General features: G+C 44.3%; 1 protein-coding gene across 1 annotated transcript in view; it reads right to left on the bottom strand.

Moving 5' to 3' along the window:
• LOC133971298 (brain-specific angiogenesis inhibitor 1-associated protein 2-like protein 1) overlaps positions 1 to 18,135 on the bottom strand; it is a 26,416-nt gene extending 8,281 nt beyond the window's left edge. The window contains exons 1-10 of the mRNA XM_062408592.1: positions 17,745 to 18,135; positions 15,851 to 15,926; positions 15,664 to 15,750; positions 8,250 to 8,311; positions 6,448 to 6,519; positions 5,992 to 6,126; positions 1,000 to 1,152; positions 605 to 760; positions 325 to 442; positions 1 to 213 (exon numbers count right to left, since the gene is read on the bottom strand). Coding sequence (XP_062264576.1) covers positions 1 to 213; positions 325 to 442; positions 605 to 760; positions 1,000 to 1,152; positions 5,992 to 6,126; positions 6,448 to 6,519; positions 8,250 to 8,311; positions 15,664 to 15,750; positions 15,851 to 15,926; positions 17,745 to 17,795 — 1,123 coding nt within the window. The 5' untranslated portion in view covers positions 17,796 to 18,135. The remainder of the gene's footprint in view (positions 214 to 324; positions 443 to 604; positions 761 to 999; positions 1,153 to 5,991; positions 6,127 to 6,447; positions 6,520 to 8,249; positions 8,312 to 15,663; positions 15,751 to 15,850; positions 15,927 to 17,744) is intronic.
• Positions 18,136 to 27,170: the final 9,035 nt, after the last annotated feature.

Below are 27,170 nucleotides of genomic sequence, written 5' to 3' on the forward strand. Positions count from 1 at the left end.
CGCTCTTCTCCAGTTCACCGTACATCCAGCCGTCTTTCTCGTCGGGGATGAGCAGGACGATGACGTCGCCCTCGTCGAAGCTGAGCAGCGTGCTGTTGTTGCCGGCGGTGTGAGGGAAGATGGTGCGCACGCGAGGCCTCTTCACCACATGGTTGAGGCCCGCCCCCATGGACACAGACCTGGCGAGGTTGTTCTCCTCATTGTTCACATGATCTGGAATCAGAGGAAGGAAGAACGGTTTTCGGATTTCTAGGCCCAATTTCAGAAACAGTCATATTTCATGTGCACTCTCAAGCTCGAAGGAACATCAGAGGTCCTCATCACCTGTGCTGCTGTTGTTGGTGATGGTGGCTACAGGCGAAGTTTTCTTCTCCTGCGTGAACATGTTCGCCAGAGGGCTGGTCTGAGGCTTCACAGGTGGAGCCACAGGGGCGATAATGTTCTGCATCAATCAGAACGTTAGCATGTTAGCATGTTAGCAAGTGTGAGGCCAGTACATCAAAATAACTCTCTGTCACCCAACCGGTCTGAATGACTTACACAATATCTTTACTAGACTAAGATCTTGAAGTATTTGTTGTTGGTATTTCTTTCTATATCATACCAGGCTGCGCATAGACGGGGAGGGAGAGGGCATGGGCGTGATGGTGACCGGCATCCGCAGCCCCTCGATCATGGACAAGATGCTCTCGGGCATGTCGGTGGCGTCGTTGCACTGGTCCTGCCAAGTGCTCAGCTTCGCCGTCAGTATGTCTCTGGCCTGTCCAGCCGGCGCGGACAAGACAAAAATACATCAAAAGGAAAAATGAGTAATCATCGCTGTGCACGCATTCCCATCACTATGGTAACACCATGCAGTTTTGTAATATATTGCTCTGGCTGCAGATTTTGATCAGATTCAAAATGGTTGAAGTTTTTTTTTCCTGCACAGTAACGACAAACTTTCAAGGTCAGAAAACATGTCGGTGAGATACTCCTGTGGGTTTGGAGCGGGTGTACCTTGTCGTGGAAGGAGGCGGTCTGGTAGGAGAACATACAGTGTTTGTCCACCAGGAAACAGAAGCGTCTCTTCTCCTCCAGCATGGCCTCCTTGCAGCCGTCTGCAACGAACAACTGCATGTCCATCTGACGGCTCATCAACGTTTCCAGGCACTGACGACGCACACACACACACACACACACACAAACACACACACACATAAACACACACATGCAAACTCAAGTGATTTACTCGAACGTCATCCAAGTACAATACCTCACACGTCCATGCATATGTGCAAAAGCAAATACAATTTCGGTCTCTCTGAATGGGTAAATGTTCTTTCATTTATAAGACATGTTGTTGCCATAGATCACCATGTTGTCTTATCACCCTGTGCACATGGTTGGCGGCCATTTAAGCCCTTTCACTGCAAAACCTGTACGCAAATCAACAAGGGCAAACGATATGAAAGGAGCACAATTCCTTTCTGAACATCCTAATCTCTGTCTTGCAGAACAGGTATTATTAGACTAGAGTTGGCTGATTGGGCCGTGGTCCGTGTTTAGAGAAAGGACAGAGCCACAGGAGGGAGAGGGTCAGTCTTATCTCCACTGTGCATGCGTGTCCATGTGCATCAAAGTGTCTGGACCCTTTCGGAAATCCGATACTCCTCTCCAGCTTTGATCCTCTTACTAAATCTAAAAACTTATTTCAACATCTATAGTATAGCTCGGTGGGTTTGACATGTCTATTGAAAAAAAAAGAACAAACACAAAGAAGCTATGTGCAGAGTTTTGTTACTGTAGTAAAAGGAGATACGAGTGAAATAATATGAGAAGTACAGATTCAGAGAAACACAAAAAGACAGTTTCTTATAGCGAAGCCATTTGTTTCACGTGGGATCCATATTGTCTTCCTCGTCCGACCGGCTGGAATGGGCACACCTGCTAACGGATGTGAACACAATGGCGCCGCACACCCCCTCTCTATTCAGCTCGCACAACCCTCCTTATCTGATAAATCCTCAAAATGGCCGAGGGCTTAATTCAACAGGAGTCTGAGGAAATGCACGCATCTGCAAAACGTTCAGCTTCTCCTCTCATGTGTCACCTGAGTGCCGGGAAACATACTCTGCACGGACATGTGGCAGCCACCTGGTAGGAGAGTTTTAATGACTCCACTTATTTATATGGAGTGTCAAATTATGGCGTAAGACAATTACAATTATCTAACCTAAGATATTTATTTAAAAAGGTTCCTTTGGGTGTAACAACTCATACACAGAAATACTTAAAAACATATAAAAACTGTTAGAACGGATTTAAAAATGACCTTAAATATAATCTAACTCCAGTGGGAAACTGGAAACATAAACTGTGTAGACCTGTGTCTGTGTGTTTAGTGACAACAGCTAAGTTACTCCCAGCAGAGTGATATCACCGCTGTACAAACAATTCCAGGAAGTCCTCACATGAACCCTGGCTCCCATTTGTGTCAACAAAGGAGCCGATGAAAATTTCACCCAGCAAATAATCACACCCACACAAATAAAAGCAGAAATAAAAGTCTAATTAGAATTTCTGCCCATTTGCTCCCCCATCACATCCTCTCCTATTGTCCCCGAGTGTTTGTATTCCCTACTGGGACATTCAATAATCTGCCCCTGCTGCTCTCAGAGCAAGTTTTGCTGCTTCATTATCAATTCAGCGATCTGTAAATATGATGTCAGATCAAACTTGCATCTACCAAGTTTATCTCGAATCCTGGCCTCCTGTGGTGACTCGTAAAATCTATACGGATGTTTTAACAGGTCACAGACGTGGGCAGGATTTCTCCCGGTGCGGCTGACGGTCAGTTCAACTGTGACAGACGGTCAGTGTCTGTCATTTTGGTTTAAAGAGTTCTGGCATCCCGCCCTCATCTCCGACAGAAGGTGGTGTTGTGAGGAAACAAGTTCATTTATAAAAATCATTAATTTGCAGCAGAAATGTGTTGAAACATTAACATGTTAAAGTATGTGGAGTGAGAGAGGGGTGTTGTCTCAGTCCCCTTTATTTCAGTAGATAAATAAATCATCTAGTGGTTAAATTACGGGAATGTTTCATTTTAAAGTTTTATTTAATAAATGTAATCTATGTAATTAAAAATGCAAGCGTGTTTCCCACAAGTCAACGTGTGCCACAGTGGCTCCATTCATTAAGCTAATTGAGGTGTTTAATCTAATCACAGGGCTTGAAGTTAATAAGCAAGCGTATCGCATGTGTCTAAAGTTCTTACAATTCTTCAGTCTATTCCTTCGTTTCATTTTGGCATACAAGAGCATCAACTGCTCTTGTTTAACATGGCAGTAAAGAAATTTAGAAATAAACAGAAGTGAGGGAGAGAAAAAACGAGGGGGAAAAAACACGACAAGAGAGTGCACACCTTTCCAGAACTGTGGAGGTGGGCGGCATAATTTGTACTAACAAGTGGATGAGAAACGAACAAGGGGGGGTGTGAAATGTTACAGACACACACACACACACACACACACACACACACACACAGACACAGACACACCCTCTTAATCACTTTTCATCTATAAACACTGCAGCTGGCCTGTTGCTATGGATAACCTGTTTACCTGAGAGCTATATGTAAAAGAAAGAGAGGGATGGAAATGGGGAGATTGAGAATAAACACAGTGCTCTCTTTGACACGTAAGAGTCTTGATACACGTCTCAATCTTAATCCCGTCGACAGGGAGAGAAAACCTGGGCTGGTTATTTCTTGGTGAGTCTTTTAATCAATGGTTTGACAGCTGTGGAGGCTCTCCCACTTAAAAAAAAAAACAACCTTGTCTGGACTTTTTGACAGATCGCTCTGCAGCTTTGAAGTCTCTTCGGTGAACAGCGAATCAGCGGCTGCTAAGCTCCTGACACCCTGTCTGTCTGTCTGTCTGCTTGCTGGACCATCTCTGTGTCTGTCAGGGATCTAAATCCTTAATACCTGGCCTTAAATCAGAGACGTGAGCACAGCAGCGAGCTAATACTCCCAGATCTCAGCCTGGTGGGAAGGTAAGGGAGGAAAGAGGTGATGGGGAAAAAACAAAAAACAAAATAATGGTATAAAAGGAAAAAGACAAGAGAAATGTGTCTATAATTTCTGTTAAATGAATGTTAAATATGCAAGATAGGCTGCAAGGGGTCTTTAAATGAAAACAACAACCAAAGAATGAGTTTGATTCTGTGGTGAAGCAGCTTGGGATCATGGGGATGGTTCTCTCACCATTAAATATGAAAATCTACCTGAGGCGACTCAAGGATGAGGTCATGTGTCAAAGTTTTATTCATGCATAAACAGTGGAAGGAAAAAGTGGAAATTTATGAGGGAAACTAAATGAATCCTCACATGTCAGAGGCTAAAACGAGTCATAAAAAATGACCGAAGCAATTAATTGATTATATAAATAGCCGTTAATTTTTTCCTATAAGTTAAAAAGTGTATAAAGGGAGTAATCGCTTCAGCTATAGATCATAGCATATATATACAATTAAAGTGTAATAAGCTCTCTACACAGTATTTTTGATTCCATGTGAGATATGAAACTTGTTTATATTTGTAAATCTCTCTCCATCTATTTCTCTGTAATTTTCAATGTGTGTGTGTGTTTGTGCGTCAGTGTAGCCATTCCCTCTGCCAAGCTCACATACAGGCTTGACCTTGCAGGCAGAACACACACAACCCTTCCACATTCACCGATGCACACAAACACAAACACACACCCAGGTGAACAGGCTGCCTGACGGGATCGATGTCGGGCAGGTTATGTAAAATCTGCGGCTGCTGCTGTTTTGCCCTCGGGGTCGCAGCTTTCAGATCAAATTCATCCGCAGTGTCACCGACAGGGCGCGGCGGCATCCCATAATGACACCTGAAACTGGCTGTAATGACTCCACATTCCACTGAGATTCATTGTGTACAATTAACTAAACCATATGGTAACAACAACGAAATTAAAGTGGATTATTTATACATGATAGACCATGTATGATCTGTATTATCTGCAGACTGGGGCCAAGACACAACTGGAGCAAAACCAAGGCCCAACAATTGCGCACAGTCATATTTATCAGTCTCTTAAAACATGTCTGATTTGATTTCTATCAAGAAAAACCCTAAAGAAAGTGAAAAACAAAAAAAGGACACAAAATCCATCCTTCCACCAAGTTTTGTGTTAATTTGTCTTATTATTTTTTGCATAGACCCACTAACTAACAGATAAACAAATAAATGAAAGCAGACGAAAAGGCCCAAACGAAGGTAATAATTGGACAAGGATTCTTTTGACTGCCTCAGGGCCTGGGCATATTTGAATACACAAACTAGATTGCTGCAAGAATATTAAGTTCAAAATCACTCTACTGTGTGGTTCTGCAAAGGAGGCTGACTCACACAACCCACCAGGCTTAGATATAAACCTACGCGGGAATATTTAAAGAGGGCAGCCAAAGTTCTGCATTAACCAAACATGTCTCAGACGTCCAACACGACTCATACTGCTGCATGCAAGCCAAGTGTTGCTCTGAATGCCAGTTCGCTTGTGTGCAGATAATTCTCTGGCTTGCACGGTATCTTTTATCCAGTGGTAGCTCTGCTCAAATTCAAACGCGGCTCATTGTTTTGCTGGCCCGTGCACGAACATGTCCGGTGTGCATGCGGGTGGAGCACGGTGGTGCATGAGAGGATTGCATTGAAGTCGCAGGCGGGCAACAACAAACAGAGATCTTCCTCTCCTTCATGACTGCACAGAGAGGACACTTCATACTTTGCCCCCCCACTAGTGTTACACTGGCTTTGACATGGTGCGTCTCAGGTGTCAAGGTTTGTGAATGATTGAGTGTCCTTGTAATTATGTCTGTGTGCACATATGAAGAAACTGTGTGTGAGTGTGTGTGTGTGTGTGTGTCAAAGAAAGAGCATCCATGTGTGGGTCACGTATCTATACCTTGTCTCTACGTTCATCTCACCTCGCTCTCCCTGCTCTCGTACTTGTTGGCGTTCTTGCCTTGGCTCTTTCTTCTGAGCTTCTTCAGCTCCGACTGGGACCTCTCCAGAGAGTCCTGCTTCATCTTGTGCTCCATCTGATACCTCTTGAACGTGGCCTGACGCAGAGGAAACACAAACGTGTGAACGCTGGAACTCCAGATCAATAAAAGTGAGTTTGCACTTTAACGACAGCTCAATACCTATTTGCAATTTCGATTAAGTGGCTAATTAATGATCTAAAAAGTAAACTCGCCCACGTATCCTGTCTCCGGGGTTTGGACATGTGACATATCAGCACTTTGGTTTGCAAAATACACTTGACTCAACATCTACATTTAAAAACTCACGAATCACATTATCAGGTTTGCTGTCAGGTTTGAAAGAATAACACACACACACACACACACACACACACACACACACACACAACAACTCACTGTGATGTATTTGACGTCCATTTCTGTCTTTTTCTCCAGCTCGGTTATTATCTCCCTGTGGAACCTCTTGAACTTTGGGTGAGGAGGAGGGAGGGAGAGAGGGGGGGGGGGGTGGGAGAGAGAGAGGGGAAGAAGACAAACAGCTGATTAGAACCTTGATTGACAGACGGACAGACGGAGTGGAACAGTTGGTCAGATTTGATGACACAGGGACACGGGGAATATCCCTCAAAGAGAGAAATGAAGAGTGACCATATGGAGTGTATGGGCGATTGTGTGCGGGGGTGACCGCCCTATCCAAGTTGCGTTTATGAATGAGTCAGAAACGAAGCGTGGGAATACCCACAGTTCTCTCTCTCTCTCTCTCTCTCTCTCTCTCTCTCATTACTGTGAGGGTGTTGAAGCACGCCCACCACCGCTGCCGCCTTGTCGCCATGCAGTGACCGCACCCACACGGGGCAGATCAATAAAGTGAAAGACCCCGTGACTGAACTGGCACAGATGACCACAGACACCTTGCCGCGCGCACACACACACACAGACACACAGACACACAGACACACATATACACAGACACTCAGACACACAGACACACAGACACACAGACACACAAACCCTTACCAAAGCAGACGAGCTGAATTAATGTTGTGAGTCACCAACTGGAGTCCATTAACATGGCAGCCCACCCACTGACGCTGTTAGCAGCAGTGTGTCTCAGAGGAACGCCGCGCAAATGTTCTGACCCACAGTTCAGCTCTAACTGGTTATTTTCAAGCTGTGGTCTTGTTTGTTTTCCAGAGCACGAAGCTGGTGCAACATGTCGGCAGGTAGATCTCGAGATGCAAGAAATATACAATCATGTGCAAAATAGAAAACTTCAGGTATTTACAAGTTCTCATAACGTCCTTTTTTATTGAACGTACAATTTTGATTGATGAGACAATACTTGCCCGAATACAAATACAAATATTTTTTTCGGTGTTTGTTTGTCAGTTAACAGGATTAAGCAAAAAAACCAAGAAGTTCTTTTGAAAAGTTCTTTATCTTTGATTAAAAAACTGCTTTAAAACTTTTTTTCTCTCATAGAATAATTAATGGTTCTTGATCATTTTTAATTTTTTGGGGGGATTATTGCTGCTGATCTTGACCAGGATTTGCTGGCAGAAAAGAAAGTGTATCCCACTGGCTACATAAAGGATCAATAAGTAGTTAAATAAGTACTTTGATAAACTAATCAAACAAACCACAGAGTTTGAATTAGTCTTTAAGAGGTAGAGACAGTATCTTGGGCTTTTGGAACAGCCATTGGGCTTTTATCCTGTTTATGACTGAAACAATGAAAATTAAATAAACAGATCAGGAAAGAAAACTAATCATCCTGTTGCGTGAGCGTGATTTCTCAATGCACCAAACCGTAACTGGTCCAGCTGGTGCTTTCCCAGGACGTGTTGAGGCCTGCCCCCTGTTCTCAGCAAGGAAATGAACCAACAACCCAAACCTGTTGTTTCCCTTCCTCCTGCAGCTGCTTGCTTTCCCTCATCCATCCTGCCACTGCTACTGTAGCTGAGGTAGGCGGGTGGGGGTGCAGTGTCTGTCAAGGGAGTGTGCGCTGCTAAACGGTGCTTGGTGAACTGAGGCTTTCACCCGTGTTTGTGTGTGTGTGTGTGTTGAAAGACAGGCTCAGAGAGTGACAGTGTGTAGTGCGTTGGGGTGAGGCGACACACAATTACACAGCAATCATGTTACACAGGAATCCGCCGGAAGCAAACGCACATGAGAGAAACAACACATCGAGCACTTACATTCTCCTCCAGCTCGAGATGAACCTTCCTGTGGACCTCGGAGATTTCCATCAGCACAACACCTGCCGACAAGAAGAGAAACACAACAGATTAAATACAAGTGGTTCCTTTGCTGAACAGAGACGACGGCGTAATTTGAAGATATTGTGCAACACATTGTACAATAACAATGAGTCGAAGGCATTATACTGAGCGTCAACTGTGACCTCAACACAGTCAAATGTCAGCGGCTGTTGATTCTGTTTCAAAAGATTTCCTGCGCTTAAAAAAAACATCACACGTGCCTGGACCAGAAAAACTGGACCACCTGGTGCTCGGCTTATCAAAAAGAGCTTATATGGAAGGAAACCACAAGTTATAACCTTCTGTCTGCTGCTGCTCACAAATCTATAGAATTAGGATTAATGAGTTACGACCATGAGGTGGTAAAGTGTACACAGAACACGGCTGCACAAATCTTAAATCATTACGATCACACTTAAAATCACAGAAACTTGTTTCACAAAAACAAACATATAGAATGAAAGTGACTCATTATAAAGTTAGCCGCATTTATAACAATTCATATAAATTATTTTACAGTAGCCAAAGGGCTTCTGTTAAGCCAGACATAAACTCCAGAAAATGTCTGGAAAATTTGATAAAATTGACCGATTTCAATTTCCAAAAGCAATTTTTTTTCTTCACAGCAGAACAACACTGACGCCTCTCGAGTCTCGTCGACATCCTTGTTGGTGTCTCGGGCTCATCTTTTTCATTCCAGGATATTTGCAGCTTTTTGGGGCTTTTGTTATCAACTGTGAATTTTCGAGACATTTCACTCGGGGTCTAATAGGAACAGTTTGTCCAATGACATACAAGTAACTCTAGAAACTTTCAAGAAAATATCCAAACTTTCCAGACTGTGTGAAAGAATACTAACTGACCCAAGCTGCACAATCTCATAGATATCAGTCATTTAAATATGGCTATGATCAAAAACATGATACCACCAAGTTTCATGGACTTCCTGGTGGTGATCCTGACCTTCCTCAGTGAAAGGTAATAAGAGTGAACCCATCTTTCATGGTTAAAATCAGGGACCCTGGTCTGAACCACGTGGCCTCAACATCCTGGTCGAACATTTAGTGTGTGTGCACTAAATTTGTGTGGGTCAGTAACTCTGATTACATGTGTTAGTGCGCATGGTGAGTCACTTTATTGCAGGAAGCAAAAGAAAAGCGATGAGGAGACCACAGCGGCTTCAGGTTGGTTCACAGCCAAAAATATCAAGTGTACTGAATATGTTGGGTTTTGTTTTCTGTGCATGCAGGATCATATAGTATACATTACATATGCAAACGTTCTGTCTACTGGATCCTGTCACATCTCAGATATGACAGGATGGAAATTGTCAAGAGGGGGAAGTTGAGACTTCACGTCGTGACTTATTTACAGCAATCTACTTCTCTCCGAAGGGAATTTATTTTTCCGTGTACAGCGGGTGAAGGTCGCGACACAGAGCATCCAGTCTCCAGCTGTACTCTACTGGGAGGCGGGAGCAGTAACACAACAGTGAGACAACAGCGAGACAACAGATTTTCCACTGTGCACACACAGTGGCTTCTGCACGTAGACAGTTCATTCGGATGTTTGGAGATAAGACGCTGAAGACCAATGCTGCAAAATAAAGGAGAAGATTCATGAGTCAATATTTAAAAAGCAGCCGTGAGTTCAGTGGGAAAAACCCCAGTGCAGTTTTCTTTACTCAACAACCGTCTGAAGTGTGACGATTCAAGGCGTGAACCTGACAGGTGTTCAGTAGGCTCCTGGTCTGATGCATCACTATGTCCTGTACATTCACCAGAACGTAAACACTGCCCTTCCCTTCCGGGCTCTGCTCCGCCCACCCGACACCGCGCCTGCTCCACCTCTGTAACAGTGGCTCTTCTTTTTAACTCAGCACAGTTCAAACGGCTCAGCAGGTGAAGGGCACAACAGTAAATCTGCCCTTTCATTGGGCAGGAGAACCTAGACTGAGGAGGGGGGGGGAGTGGGGGGGGGGGGGTTAGATGAGCTGTGTCAACGTGTAGTAAAAAATGGGAAAAGGAGCTATTGAGGGAAAGAGATGAAATGGCCGCTGGACAGAAAAAGAGAAACTGAGATGAAAATAAAGGGTGGAGACGGATGAAAGAGGGAAGTCACGTGACACCAGAGAACGCCATGTTCAAAGTTAGAGCAGGCTCCTGTAACTGCCCTGGCCTCAAACACTTCCGACCTCAAAGTCCCCTTCTCTTACAACAAGAACCACGTCTTAACAGCATCGGGGCAGCCGTGGAGTCGAGTACCTGACCGACTGGTTTTGTTTGCCAGACACAAAAGTCGTGAGTCATCGACGTATCTATCACTGTATCTGGATAAGGCCGATGCAAATGTGTCATGTAACCGACTGCATTCGGGCGTCTGAGGGGGAAAACGTCACGGTGAATCAACAGCCGCGCTCCTGCAGCTCCCGCTCTCTTTTGTTTACTGTTGACACAATCGGCACTAAACGTTGCCGGGCAACAGACGCGCACGATTGAGCAAGGTGCGAGGGCCAAAGACGTGTCGTGATGTGTGAGCCAAGTTAAACCCACAGGATGAAGACCAGGCTGCCTGTTCACCCGGGACGTGAGAGGGTCTGGAGTCCTGGCTGCACACACACACTCGGCTCAGTGGAGGCAGTTTTATGTTTTGCGCACACAGGGGCAGGAGCTGTGAGTCACACACACACACACAAAAGGCAGCAGCTGACAATTCAGCAGCCTTGAGAAGTGAAGCCGCTGTAACGCAAATGAGAAAAAACTCAGAAACTTGGAAGTTCACCTCGGACACGCACGGGGCCAGAGGAACAGGGGAAGCAAACTCGTCTCTAAGGTGCAGTTGTTATTTTTGTAGTTTAGCGTCCGTTCGGATTCAGTTCATCAGCAAGAGCGGCTCTCAGACCCTGATCGGACCTGGTGTTAACACCCGTCCTCGGAGATCCTGACAAGCAGTCAGCTCGAAGTTCAGGAGAGAAGATATGAAGGACCGCCCATACTCAGCTGACGTCCTCTGACCTTCTGAATGAGCCTGTTTGGGCTTCCTTTCCTAAGTAAACTACACAAATCCCTGTATCTTCATTCTCCAGAAGCCTACAACTGATACCTGATTATAGCTGTGTGTGTGTGTGTGTGTGTGTGTGTGTGTGTGTGCACAGTTCTTTACTGTAAGTCCTGGTTTCTGCTGGTCTGATAGGCTACTTCAGCCCACAGGAGAGAGTGTGTTTGTGCATGAACGTCTGTAGAAAGGAAAAGACTTTGCCTCTGCTTTTTCATTAAAACATAAATCCATCCCACAAACAAGGATGACTTGAAGGCAGAGGATATTCTGTTAAAATGATTTCATCAGGCTCCATCCTTGTGACACGAGCCGTCGGGCCTGAGATAAAGATGAGCAAGCAAAGACAAAATGAAGAAAATAATATAGAGTCAAGTTCTCAGTGGCATAAACAGAAGCTGAATTTGGCAAAAAAATGTAATTATTTGGTCGGCTGCAAAGCGGCCCACAGTTCTTACGCCACCTGACCCACCATGCAAACCTGCTTAGATTACGTAAAGTGGGCGTGATGCCATTTGACGGTCCATTGAAGGACAATGTGCGTGTGTATGTGTGTGTGTGTCAGTGTGTGTGCTTGTGTCTATTAAGCATCTACAAAGCCATTTCTGCTGTAAAGGGACAGAATAGGAGGAGATTAAATTCCCTGCAGACTGGCTGTGTTTTTTGTGTGAGGAGCTTCTGTCAATATTCTAAGAAAAACCCTCAAAAATATTTTACTTTACAGAATCACTGAGACTTATTTTGACCTGAAAGAGTTACAGGTTATAAAGACTGAAAACAACGAGGTCTAAACTAGGTGCGTCTCTACCTCCTGGTCTTTCACCTTTCTTTCTTCTTTCCTTGTTTGACCAGAGAATGAAACAAATCAGATAAAACGGGCTTCCTGAACAAAAGAACAGTTGACCTTTGACTTGTGGCCGAGGTGGAGGAGGAGCAAGGAGGAAGGAGAATAGAGGAGTTAAAGCTGGTAGGTAGGATGAGGTGCACAGGTCCTCCAGTGCCTCTCAAGAGTATCTGGTTTCTGGTGAGCTACGCGTCAGTGGAGCTCGGGTTTCTGACGGGGTAAGATCACTACGTCCACGAGCCGGCTCCGAGGCAAAGTGCACAGACTCTGATCAAACTCCTGAAATCCTCCCAGCGTCTTTTGCCACAGGCTGTGGGCGTTCGGACTGGTTATAGGGACGTGGATTTCCCCTTACAATGCAGTGAGGTTCACAGGCCTGGCTAGATTAGATGACTTTTTGCAACGTGTATTTAATCACCCATTGCTCAACATAATCCCCCGTAATGACTCAGACTACTGATCTGTCATGAGACCAGAGTGTCCCTCTCTCTGTCTGCCGCTCCCATGCAGGGATTAGTGGGTAGTGGAGTGTATCCACGGCTCAGGGGTGAGTGGGACTGAGCCCGGACATCAGGACTCCACCCTCCTACACCAACACCACACAACCATTTCCCTGGCATGTCCGTTATCCCCCTATCGTTTTCTAATTTCTAATGGGGATTAAATCAGATTTTGGGATAAAAATAGCATTTTAATTATTTATATGGAGCGTGATGATAATCAGCAGTTTGTTTGTGTTCCTCCCCTCATTTCCTCTTCACTCCCAGGAAGCACATTTCAACAGGACCAGATTCACTGTGAACTTTCCTCTCACCACAACAACCCCTGGATGGGAGAGGCGGTGGTCTAGTGGCAGAAACTTGGACTATGGGCAGAGAAGGTCTCTGGTTCGTCTCTAGTTCGACTCCACGGAGAGACAACAAAAGACGAACCTGGATTGATCTGTCAAAAAATCCAAGAGGATTCTCCCTACCCTGTCTAGTGCCCCTGAGCAAGGCACCTTACTCCCCCAACAACTGCTCCCCGAGCGCCGTACATGGTCGCTCACTGCTCTGTGTGTCCTGCACCAGATGGGTCAAAAGCAGAGGTTAAATTCCCCTACCTGCATGAGTGTGCCTTTGCATGTCTGTGCATGTGTTTGGGACGAATAAATGCATCTTAATCTTAATGCATGCAGACATTAAATGAGGGAAAGGAATTCTTCGGATACTGACGAAAATGCCGGGGTGGGGCACCAGTGAGTGCACAAAAATATGTTCTGATCCGATAGCACGTCTTTAAAGTTTACTACCTTCACCGAGATGAAACTGCAATTTTAATTTCCCCAGAAATCACTAGATCTTTGCCGCTGAAATCAGCAGCGAGGGAGAAGTGATTTTCGACGGTGTAGTGGTTTGGTATTTCACACTGAAAAGTCCCAGAAGTAAAATGGTGACGTGCAACATATGACGTTTGAACTGTCGATTTATTAATTTGTGTTATTTATCAGTTAAGTATATAATAAAACAAGGTGCTTGACATTCATTCTCCATATGAGACACACTGGCCTGGCTGAGAGATTGTTTCACGGTCACATTTCATAACACACCACTGACCACAGAGCACCTCCACCATGTGATGTTTACACGTGCAGTCAAATATACCTGTGTCCACACTGTGGGAAGATCACATTGAACTTACACTAACCACAGTCACCACCTCCACCTCTGCACATCTTTATCTGCTGGGACCAATACACAAATCAATACTGTGTGTTTTCTAACCACTTGCGAGGTTTACACAGAGCTGGTTAAATACACTGAGAAGTGGATTGACTGTTTAGCAGAAGATAATCCTGTTGCTCCGTGAATCCAAAGTGAAACCACAAACTTTTACAACCACCTTTCAAGTCCCCACTGGAGGAGGTGGGGGTGCTTCTTCGATTTTGTTTTTTGGAGGGAAGGGGGGGGGGGGAATTACTTTTGCATGTGCCGGTAAACTGAGACCTGTGCAGCACCAGGTGCCACCTCCCATTGTGCTGGTGAATTTAATTAGCAGTTCTGCTCCCAATCGGCAGGGGACTGGAGAGACGTATATACAGTGGTTAGATCCGAGCGAGCCTCTGGTGACGGCGGGTCGGGAACCCAGAGCTCTTTGGATTGCAAATGAGCGTCTGCAGGAGCCGCCTGGCGCCTGGGGAGCCGGCGAGAAACTAACAGGGAACCAAACAAAATCTTTGACGCTGTGTTTCTTTAAAGCTCGTCACACACGCAGCGGTGCATCCATCACAAGGGCCGAGCGGGCGTTCATCAAAGCGTAACCTGCTGCTGTGCGACCGCGCTCACCGGGTTGTGTAGTTCAAGGACAACAAGACGTTTTGACAGAGCACACATTCACCGTCCTTCATCAGAACAAGAACCCACAGCAGCCACATCTGCACCAGTGACCATGTTTACATGGAAAGTGGTATCCTGACTATTGACCTTATTCTCAATTGTTCGGATTGTGATGTTTAGATGAGTTGCTAATAGACAATTTTATTCATATTCCTGTTGACACCTTCCAGAGCACAGTACGATTATGACATAAGGGTGTTTGTAACTTTCGCACAAAATGATGCAAAACCTCCAATAGACTGTTAAAATGCTATTTTAACAGATGTACACATGTCTACCTAATGTGACTAAGGTCAGAATACTACACGTCTTCATTTCATTATTGTCCTTACTGTCATCATCACTTAATTGTTCTGCGTCTACCTTTACTTTGCATTAGTGCTTTTGACATCGGCGCTGTCAGGTGGTTGTATACGCTGAGTTTTTTGAATAAAGTGCATAGAAAACAAGTCTTTTCTCAACTCTTTACGTTTGAAGAGAGAGAAAAGGAATGACCCTGTTCACTTTGTTGCCAGTGTAATATCATCATGGTTTTACAACCACCAAAATGAACGTTGGTCAATCGTATCGTGTTATAATTGGTCTGAAGGTCTGAAATAACCAAAAGGATGTTTTCTCACTGCAAACCAACCGAACCGTAGTTTGTTGGATTTGGACCGAGTTCAGACTATCTTATTGGTCGGTTGGTCGATCCTGTGGTCTGAGCCATGAAAACGCCCAGGATCTGTGTTCTATATATTATCAACTTAATCTTTAGGTTTTGTGTTGTGTAGCCAATGCTTATTTTTCCAAACTTTTTGTTTTCTCACTAGATTCAGTCTTGTATCTCTGACCTAGAACTGGAACAACTTCTATATAAAGAGTAACTTGTCTGGTGTGCACAATAGTGTTTCAGCTAATACTGCCAGACTTGACCTGAAGCCCTCCTGAAAACCAATAATACATTCCTCCGAGAGCCATGTGAGATAAACAGCTATTTGAGGGAGAGCAGGGATGATCTCCACAGTCTGCAGACCTCCCACAGTTTATCCCAGAAGAGAGAGAGAGAGCAGGAGGAGAGGGCAGCGTGGAGACTTACCTAATTCTCTGGAGACAGGAGACACTGCAGCGTTCTCCCCGATCTTCGACATTGCATCAAAATACAACTTCCCCGCCAGGATCATTGCTGGGAAAACGATAAAACGATCATTAACATTTGTGAGGATAGTTTGGGAAAAACAGAGACTGCCTAAAAACCTGTTGAAGATGTTTTCAAAAACACTCACCAGCCACTGATTTCTCATAGTTCTTGCCGATGTTGACCAGGTTCCTCAGGCCTGGGTTGAACTGATCCATCACAGTCTGGGAGGAAAACAACACAAAAACAAGTGATGCAGTTTGTTATAATGTCTCACAGGTTTGTTTGGGGGGGGGGGGGGGGGGGGGGGTGGTTTGAAACACACGTGGGTTAATACTTAGGTGACTGTTTACATGACTGAGTGACATCGGATGGGAGTTACTTCACCTTAAACCCTGCAGACTATTCATTAACCGGAGCTACGACCGGTGACCTTTGGGCTAAGCTTCACCGGAGTGTCTTGTCTTGAATCATCGCTCGTATAATGTGGTTGAGAAACGAGCAAAATGAGGAACGAAAGTCACAAACCGCTCAGAGAAAGAAAGAGAGAAAACTAAACCCAATAGAAAATTAATTAGTTTTATTCCAGATGCAGCATGGGGAGGTTTTTGGTTTGATAAAAAACAGTATGACGTGACTCTGTCTATTCTTAACATTCTGTGATCAATGTCACAGATTGGAACTATCATCCACAATCCGGTGCTACACCGAGCACTTATCTCTGTGATTAGGTAAACTAGTCGGCTATTCTCTCTCCATATCTCATCTTCCTGAGAGGTGATAACGGTCTCAGCCAAGTCCAGAGTGCAGGAAAAGAATACAAACTTCAGTAAAGCATCTAAAGACATACATAAACAAGATGCTGTCGCTCTGATGCTGTCACAACACCTTGTGTCTTCTAGTTAGTTTCAGTGTTCTCTCCATATATACGGAAACTGTGAAGTCATTTAAAACACAAAGAAAAACCTAAAGCGGCGACTCTTCCCCTCATTCGCTGGTGTACTGGTGTAAACACACAGCGCTGTGGGACAACTGTTGATTATAGCTGCGGGCCAGAGGAGCTTTGCTATATAATCTTACCACAGAACACACTCAGCCAGCTAAATTATTAAACCTGGAGTCTCTTTCCTGCATTTCATCACAGCACAAGGAGCTGTGGGAGCTGTGGGGGCTGTCCCCGAGAGCAGCAGCCCACACTAACCATTCAAAACGAATAGACAAGTGCTTCTGGGGGGAGACCATTCAAATCTCCTCTTCTGTCCCACCTGTTGAGTTACAGCTCTTTGGTGGGGTTCAGTGAATGTAGCAACTCATGTTTGTTTTGTCTAAACACTTTGAAATGCTCAGTGAATGAATTCCGGTTACTCACTGGATGACACACATTACTGAGCAGCTCAAATGATGCTGATCAACCGGCGACACGGTATTATGAGGAAATGGCACTCCCATTGGGTGGGGCTATTGCTTCAAAACCTGAAACTTAAAGTTACTTAAGAGAGCAAACTGCTCTTACACTGTCTCTAATCCAGATATTATTTTGATGCAGAGGTAAAGAAACAACAGTTCAGTCTATGTGAAGCTAAGACCCCATTCATTTGTTTAAAAACAGACACTAGGTGTAGTGTTTGAGCCCAGAAAACACTTTTGGAGTTTCAGGGGTAAACACACACAAACACAATCTCCAAAAGTCGCCCACCCCCCCATCAGCAAAGTGGGGAGTGGATTATTAGTGAGTTTTCATTATTGGGTGAACCATCCCTTTAAACTGTCTATAATCTAGATATTAGTCTGACACAGGGGTAAACAAACAACAGTTCAGTCAATTTAAAGCTAAGACCCCTAGAATAAACTATCTATTACGACTCCAGATTGTATTCCCTGTTAGATGGAAACTCAGAAATCTACCAGAATGAACTGAGCCTGGTTCCTTATCAAGCAGCTTTCAAGGGTCTCTGACAGTGAAAAGTTGCGGGACAGCAGGGATCATGGAGGACACATGTGTGGAGGTGTCCTGTCCTCGCACCTGTTGTCTTCCCACCCACCTTGTACGTGCCTTCGGTGAGCTTGTTCACCTCCTCCGCGCTCTTCGACATGTTTAGATCCCTCACGACGCCCGAGCCACGAGAAGGAATAACTCACCCACACACACACACACTCACACACCCACACACCCACACACACTCACACCAACGCCAAACAAAAAGGACAAAAAGAAAAGATCCAAAAAAAGAGGAGAAGTGACCGAGCCTACGGACACATGAAATTCCTCACATCCAGCTGGAGACGCAAAACGCACATAGTCCAACAAAAAAATGAGAACAAAATAAATAATGGGAGGAATAAGGAGGAGAGCTCAGGGTTGTGTGTGTTTGTGTGTGTGTCTGTTGCTGCTGCGGAGTGTGTGTGTGTGTGAGCAGTAGAAGAGCCGAGCTGTCAAACTTGTAGGTGGTGAGTTCACCGGAGGGGAGGAGGCCTGAGGAGGGAATGAAGGTGCAGGCGTCAAGTTTACAGCTCTATAAGAGGGACATCGATTTCCGGATGGTTTAATTTTCAAATTAAAACGCTCTAAATGGCTCACAATATGGGATCTCTCGTCTTGAGGAGATAACTATAAAAAATAAACAAAAATGAGAAGCATGAGGTCGATCTGATTTATCCACAACAACTCTGTTTTTAGCTCTAATAGGAAAACATCTACAATTACAGGTTAACATCAGTGCTCTAAATACATAGTAATAACAACAACAACCATAATGATAATTACTTTATTTATATGGTAGCTCTCAAAACAGCAGTTTCAAACGACACACGTTTTTTTGTGTCACTCTTATTTTCAGTTACTTAGATAAAACTGAAGTCTATTCCTTTGGTGACGTTTCTTCTGTTATGCTTTTATTCTGAAGGACTTGTTCCTCCACGGGTCCAGATGTCCTCAGGTGACTTGACACTTGTTGCAGGTGGAGAAAGTGGACGATGAACTGAACTCAGGAGACGAGCGCTCCCTGGAGGCAAACAACGCAATGATAACACACGTGCGTTACACACCTTCATGTGGAACTAAAACAAAGTTAAGAGGACTTAAACCATATGATAATTATATGATGAAGGTGATTTACAGAGGAATATAGAACTGTGGGTTTTTAATGATTTACAACTACACAACCTGAACATTAGTTCTTACACTACAAGCGCTTTCATGTTCTGTGTCACTTTTTAACTTATGTATAATTTAAGACACTTCTATTTCAATATTATTGTTTTTCTGTTTTGCTCTTGTCCTGCACCCAGGCTTCAGAAGTTCAACAATGGAATAAAGGTTAAAAATGTAATTTATCAGAGATCTTTGACCTTTTTAAGCTTTTTTTAGGTATTTACAAAAAAAGTGGTTGTAATAGTTATTGTGAGACATTTGGGGTTTTGCAAAATTATCGCCATAATTTACACCACAGCAAAGACCAAGACCGAATGCATTTTCAATCACTGCAAGCTGTTTTAAAAAATTCATAACAAGTTATTACCATACGCTTAACACTTTACCCTAATTTGTGAGTTTATCCTCAAATTAATTTTCACTTTTTGTGAATTAGTTGCTTTTCAGATTGAGGTGAATGGACATTAACCAGGTCTTTAATTTCATCCATACATGTTTAACAGTTATAAAGAGGTTCTGACCAACAAACTAAATAACGATCTAATATTATTATGGGGTGACATATGTCATACTATTTTCTAGTAATAGTGAGACATGTCTTGAAGATGATAATAAATCTGATTATCTCTTGGATCATTAAACTCATGAGACTGTGATTTGTGTGAATTGTTAATGAGGCCGAACTCGCTTCTATCAGCTAAAGAAACTCTTGAGATATTTGAAGAAAGAGGCACCTGGTGCCATCAGGTGTCAGTTGATGTCTTATAGCAGTATCAGCTCTTTAGTTATGAATACATTACACTTATTTCTTTACATGTAAAACAATCACTGTATCTCTGACACATGTTCATCAGATGAAGTTTCCTGATTTACCACTAGATGTCCCTCATGGTCAGCTGATTTTCTGTCACGCTGACAGAAGCTTCCTCACCTTTGAGACTCTAAATCCTGATAAACACTTTTGATATTTATGTACATGTAAATCCCCCACAATGCTTTGCTTTTTCTCCAGGTTGAAACCTACTCCCTTTCCCCAAAGTTTCAGTGCTCAGCGGTCTGTTGGACATCTCTGTTTACATTTCTATGACAAGGTGACACAATCAATACCAACACATGAGCTCCCAGTATTTGGACTTGGCTTTTAGGATTCGTCTCGTCGACAAATCAAACAGAGCGTCGGCAAATATCACAAGTATCGTCTGTGAGAGCAAATATGCCGACGCTTTGCTTTGTAAATGTCATTTCATGTTAAAACTTTGGATTTCTCCCTGCAGCCATGGGGAGCCACAAAGCAGCTGAATGTAGAATGAGATTGTGCCCTCGGGCTACGAGCACATACCGCTGCTTTTAGCCCTCAAAACACTTGCACTGTGACACATACAACACAATTAGTCTCCCGAGCATGTTAAAGCTGTTCCGCTCTCCCCTGTCATCTCCTGCATCACGGCTGTCCTGACAACCCCCCCCCCCCACTGAGCGATGTTCCAGGAGGCGGTAATCAATACCCGAGGAATATTACGTTGAATGAAGCAGAGTGATGGTCAATCACAGCACGGCGCGTATATCACCATTACTGACAGTAACTCCTCAATTCATTTACTTTCCATTATGTTGCAAACTAACAAATCAATGTCGTAAATCCTCTGTAATGGATATTTCCACTGACCAGTGTCTAAGGTAGTGGAAATCTCCTGACTAGTTGTCTCACTGCTGTGATACTGTCTACCTGACAGGATGGAACCCTTATCTGGTGATGTTTTTTCTTCTAACTGGTACCAGGGATGGACGGACACAGCAGATGAGACATAGATGATGATCTCATGTCTTTCATGTCTTTGATGTCTTCTTTTTTTGTTATATCATCTCTTATGTAACGCCTCATTGTAAAAGTTCTGGATTTTGTGAACTTGCAGCCAGTTGTTGTTGTTCCACTTTAAGCACCCGTGCTTGTTGTGTAAACTCTGCAGAGCTTATTTTTATAAAGACTCAAAAGCAACTCCAGTCTGAGAATTTCATTATTTCAAATCTCAAGATGAATTTCCATCCCACCTCTTATTTTGACGCAGTTCTCCATCACATAGTAATGAAAAGACATGTCAGTGGAAATGGCTCGGAAAAAGAACAATTAGACATTTGCACAGTACTCTAGTTTATCTTTGAGTTTATGTAACACGGTGTCGTCCTGTTGTACCGTGTCCTCACTGTTACAATACTTTTCAAACTGAATCACAAAAAAACATTTTGTCTACATGACATTATATCTGCAGACGTTCTGCAAGTACTGTACCCTCTGCCGAGCTATTAGTGACCTCTCATTCATGGTTTGTGCTGAGCATGTCCTATCAAGGACAGCTCGGCGTCCATTGTGACGGAGTAGCTAAGTGCACCGAGGCATTCAGAGTCCAGCCTGCCTTTGCTGTGCTAGCAAGGCCACCTCCTTTTCAGAAATGCCATATTTGTCCTGCTCTGGCAGCTCTTCACAGAGGCTCTGGACAGACAATGGAGACGGCTTAAGAATTTGCTTTTGGCACCTGAAGGTGGAACGTGTTCGTGCAGTTTACAACCTTGCAAATCCAATTAGTAGTAGATGTGTGAGAGAAATATGTGCAAATATGGTTATTCTCCTAAAAATCTCTGAAATTCTTCATTTCATTCCTTTTTCATTGGCGTCAATCTTAGATTTCTGAAGTAGTGCCAGGATGGAGTGAATCCAAGGTAAATTAAGTTACACAACTTCTCATTAAACGTAAAGCCCATTTGAAGCAGCACCAGAGCAGAGAGTGTTGCTACAGCATTATTTCCTGACTGGAGGTGGAATTACTCTCTCAAAGCAAGATCATAAATCCAGCCTTAATCTAATGGACAAACCAAACACCCGAAGCCAAACAGTTAATTCCCTTACACAACATTGTGTTAAGGTAACAGCTTGAACAGGACATTAAACAGTGCAGCAGGCTGTTGTTGCTGTAAAAGCTGCAGAACAGACAGAGAACACTGCAGTTGGCAGAAAATCTGCATTTATCTGGGAGCTTGAGTGAAAAGTATATCCATAGCTTGTGCAGCAGTTCCCCTCAGTGTCACAGTGTCATATAGTAAAAACTCAGAGTAGACACCAGACACTGAGCTTTGACAGTCTCATCGTGATGGATACAGAACTGGATTTTATCCTTTTTTTCGGTTGCACTGCACCGAGTTATTCCCAGAGACCTTTTTCCAAGTCGAGGCAGGCAGGCATACAGCACATCTCAGTGTGAAGTCAAACTTGAAGAGATGATGTGCTGGTGCCTGGAGGAGGCTGGGAGTGCTTGAGTTTATGGAGAAAACTTCATGTGAAATTAAAAATTATTCTTAGAGGGTCAACAGTAATTCAGTTAAAATATAAACTTTATTTAGATTTGTGTGAATAGCTGAAAGGAAAACAGGCTATTTTGCCTTTGTTTTACCTACCTATACCTACTAACCTCCTTACCTACCTACCTACCTATCTACCTACCTCCTTACCTACCTACCTACCTACCTACCTACCTACCTACCTACCTACCTACCTACCTACCTACCTACCTACCTACCTACCTACCTACCTACCTACCTACCTACCTCCTTACCTACCTACCTACCTACCTACCTACCTACCTACCTACCTACCTATACCTACTAACCTCCTTAACTACCTACCTCCTTACCTACCTACCTATACCTACCTACCTATACCTACTAACCTCCTTACCTCTCTACCTCCTTACCTACCTACCTATACCTACTAACCTCCTTACCTACCTACCTATACCTACCTACCTATACCTATTAACCTCCTTAACTACCTACCTCCTTACCTACCTACCTATACCTACCTACCTATACCTACTAACCTCCTTACCTACCTACCTCCTTACCTACCTACCTATACCTACCTACCTTCTTACCTACCTACCTCCCTACCTACCTCCTTACCTACCTGTCTGTCTGTCTGTCTGTCTGTCTCTCTGTCTATGTGGATTAGTACATTACATTAGTACATTATAACAAAGACCGGACTGTTTAGTTTCCTGTTCCTATGAGCAGAATCTGCTGCTTGTCTACCAGAGGGACATGTTCATGTGTTCTTCAACACCATTAAGACTGGATTGATGTGTGTCATGATTACAAAGAGTAAATAAGTAAGACAGAGACTCTTGTAAAGGTTGAAAATCCCACACATAGTTTCTGCCGATTTATTTTCCACTCATGTCCAATAAGAACTCCTTCTAAAGGTGAGCTGGATGTTTTTTTAATAACTTATCTTTCTTGGGATCTTGAATGTGTTGACTTTATGCACGGGAAAAAATAATTCAGGAAAGCACCTCTGGCGTCGGAGGCAGAAATAGTTTTACCGGACTTTTAACAAGTTGACGGTAAATCAGTAGGCAGATATATGCAAACACTCTCCGGCACACACTCACACACACACATGCACACACACACACACACACACATACACACACTCACACACACACATGCACACACACACACACACACACACATACACACACACACACACACACCCACACAACACACAACACACACACACCGACGCACACACACACGCACTCTCTCTCACGGTAAGTAAACAAGCCTGAGCACCTTGAGGGCTCACAGCGGTGAGGGTTTGCTCCAGATGATATTGCGGTCAGCAGTGTGTGAAAATTTAATAACAGAGTTGATGTCAGGCGCCACATCTCCTTTGATCGGCCGTGTCCTTTATAGGGTGAGTCCCCTGCCATGTGTGAGCTCTCCATGCTTCACCGACAACACAACACATTCACAAACAGTAAAGAGAGCATCCACGATCCCTGCATAAACATGAACTGGCCATTGTTGATCCACCAGGAGACTGGATTTCTACGCTTTTGTCGGAGACTGCTGGGGATTCAATTTCTCTGAATGGAGTCTGGTCAAATTTCTGAGCTGGACCTGGGAGCAGTGTGATTTTCTGTATTACCATACAGAGAAAGGGGGATGCACTGGTTCAGTGGTTTGCTTCACAGGCTCTTGGTTTGTTCATGGGTGTGGAAGTGAGTGGGAATGGTTGTCGGACCTGCGATGGGCCGACGACCTGTGCAGGGGGACTGGATGAGTATGTCACCTTTTCTTGACCTCTTTAGCTTTCGGGAGTAATTTTGCCAATGGCGCACATCAGAAGTCCACATCTTTCTGCTGAGGAGACTCAGCAGTGCCTGAGTTTATCGCTCTCCTCAGCAACCCGGAGCCTCAGTCAAGGTATGGATTCCCATTAAAAGTCTCGAACAGCTACCGTCTCCGTGCCTGCTGGCGGCAAGTCGTTAACATGAACATTGATCCCGTAATCATTGTGTTTATGCAGAACTCCTCGTGGAATCCAGACATTTTTGATCAAACCAAACATTTCAAAGATGTGAAAGCTCGGCGCGGAGGCACCTCGCCCACCACTGTTGTCTGAATGAGACAAGAGCTGACATCGTTTGCTACAAAGCTCCGCGCTCAGGGAGCTTTGTGTTCACACACGGAAACCTGCGCAAAAATCACGCAACCACAAACACATGGACGAACACACGGACGAACACACATACCTGCACTGATTCGTCTCTCTCTGTCTTCACAACGCCTTCCCAAAATACTGCAGGTTTGTATCTGGGTTAATAACACCTCCCTGATCCGTCTGAATCCACAGTGCAGTTCGAATCTTCCTCATGACAGACAGGAGAAACTCTTGGGTGAAATTACCTACCTCCCTTTTAATGCACTGCTTATTTTCTCCACCTGCAAATACATTACATTGGGGCACAGGCGGCAAATTGAACAGCTCATGCTTGTGTTTACGATTTACACAGTATACACGAGACAGTTTCCAAGTCAAACAGCTCTTGGACTGTTTTAATCATTTATTACATATGCATTCATTTTTATTTCTACCTGGTAATACGGTTCCCAAGGACAGCGTCACATATAGATAAGCTATAGTGTTGCTTGCTGAGGTGAAACACTCACTGCTCCCAACACTGGAGAAGCCAAGATGTAAAGAATTAATTCACAGTCCGGCGGCATCACCCTACAGACGAGTAAAGAGCCATTAGGCAGTTGGTAAACACAAGTTAAGGGGAAGCTGAGAGGTGCGTTTGTGTGCATGTCTTTGCATTTTTCTGCCGCTGATTAAAATATGGATGTTTAACCCGCCTGTGAGTGGATACATATTTACACAGGCTTGAAACGCTCCTCATAGGGCGCTGGTTAGAGACAAGATAAAGCGTCAGTGTGTCCTGCAGCCACACGCCACTGAGCTGTGACCCCGTGAATCATGTAATCATTTCTGTGACAAATTGTGGGTCAGAGAAGCTCAATTACATTTGCTTGAATAATCTCATCCAATTCCCAGCAAGAAAGCAAGTGAGTGTGTTTTTCTAAAACTGTCAAACTATTCCTTCAGATGAAGGATTATAGTCCTAATCTCTTCGTCCGCCACCTTGCACAAGAGTTCACGAGCCACATGTTCATATTCATATTCGGCTGGATTACACCCCGAGGTGGAAACACCATTAGTGAGGGAAGGGGTGGGCTCTCTGTGTCTTTGGCAGTGTGAAGAACGACTTGCTTTGGTACATGCGCTGCCTTCAATTATGCAAAATTTACTGCCGTTAATGTGAACAACCTTGAGACTCTTGCAGGTCTTTGGCACGATGAGGCGGTCGGCGGTCGCGCTGTGATCCATCACGGCCGCTGTAACTCAGGTGGCCGACGGGCTCCGGGCGCCACACGGGGGCCAGCGGCCGGCCGCCTGCCTGGAAATCTCCTCCAACTGTCTCGGGTATTTAATGGTGTCATCTGCTATTCATAATGAAGTTTAATTAAAAAAAAACTCAGCAAGGCTACAGCATTAATAAATGATGTAATTATTCTCCTTTGAGTCAGTGGATTGCCTCGTGGACCTGTTGTATGATGAATGCTCGCTTGCAGAAAAAACACTCGTTAGCCGAAACATGCGTGTGCGGCTCAACGTTTCAAGGAAAACTCGGTCAGCGTTTTTTTTTAAATCTCACAGTGATGAATTTCCTACAGAGCAGGCACACAAATCACTTACTAATCCAATTCAGGCATCGCTAACAATTGCACACACACATGCAGATTTGTGTCGTGATAAACTATCCACCTTCTCTCTGTCAAGCGTACGTGCAGTCACTGTGCATCTGCCTCAGCTTTACCCAGCATCCTCTCTGCCACGTGGCGCCCGCGCTCGGAACATTTGTGTAGCGGGTCGATTCTGACCTTGAGGCAAAGCTGTTGATCTCGCCTCACACTCATCATATCACAACCACTCCTCTCACACTACACTCTCAGGAAACACAGATGCTTATTCTTCCTGCTCTCTGCTGAGCTCTTCCTCGGTTCCTCTTGAAACGTGCTCAGCCGTGTTCCCTACATCTGTCTCATCAACCTGTTGCCTCTCGTATGTCTTTTGTTCGGAGCAAAGTAATAAACCGGAGTCTTCAGCGTGATCCAGAGCCGGATGGGCTTACTTCCAGCCGCTCGGAACAGGAAGTTCATATTCATAAATAGTAAGCAGCCACACAGGGGTCTATAAATAGTGGCTGCATGGATTTATGTCCACACACACAAAAAACTGGATTTATGTCCCTAGATCCCTCTGCAGATGAAAGTCACATGGTGTGCTAATGTCAGTGGAGAGCAGGGCTTAAGCACACCGGTCAGAGTGTGTGTCTGTGTGTGCGAGTAGGCTGAGTGGGGGGGGGGGGGGGTGGGCTCATCTCCTGGGTAGGAAACGTTGGCTGGTGGTGATTTCGTTAGCAGAGGTGGAATGATCTGGATAATACACTTATCCGCAGGCCCTCGGGGTGGGGTGGGGGGGGGGGGGGGGAGGGGGAGGCGAGCCACCGACATCTGATTAGATTCCACAGAGATAAAAGGATCTGGAACGGTCACATGTCTGGTTTATTACTGGGTGACTTGTGGACGACCAGCCAATGACTCAACATCAGATAAGAAAAGTAACGACTAACTGTGTTTAATCTCCAGTCACGCAGAAAATGATTTGTTTATCTCGAGTGACTGAGGTGAGATTTGTTCTCAAGCCTGCACGACTCAGATCCCATCTTGTTCTTCATTAATTCAATTACAACAACTAAGAAAGAGACGATTTTTTATGATTTTTTTCATATATTTATCTGGTGATTGACGGAGCGCTTAGAATCTTCTCAACCACCCATTTCTAATTTCAGGCCTTTTGTTGTAACACACTGTGTCCTACAACTTCAAAGACTGTTAACACTGTTAAAAACATGTGGCATTT

Source organism: Platichthys flesus, chromosome 16 (assembly GCF_949316205.1).
Source record: "Platichthys flesus chromosome 16, fPlaFle2.1, whole genome shotgun sequence".
Taxonomy (NCBI): Eukaryota; Metazoa; Chordata; class Actinopteri; order Pleuronectiformes; family Pleuronectidae; genus Platichthys; species Platichthys flesus.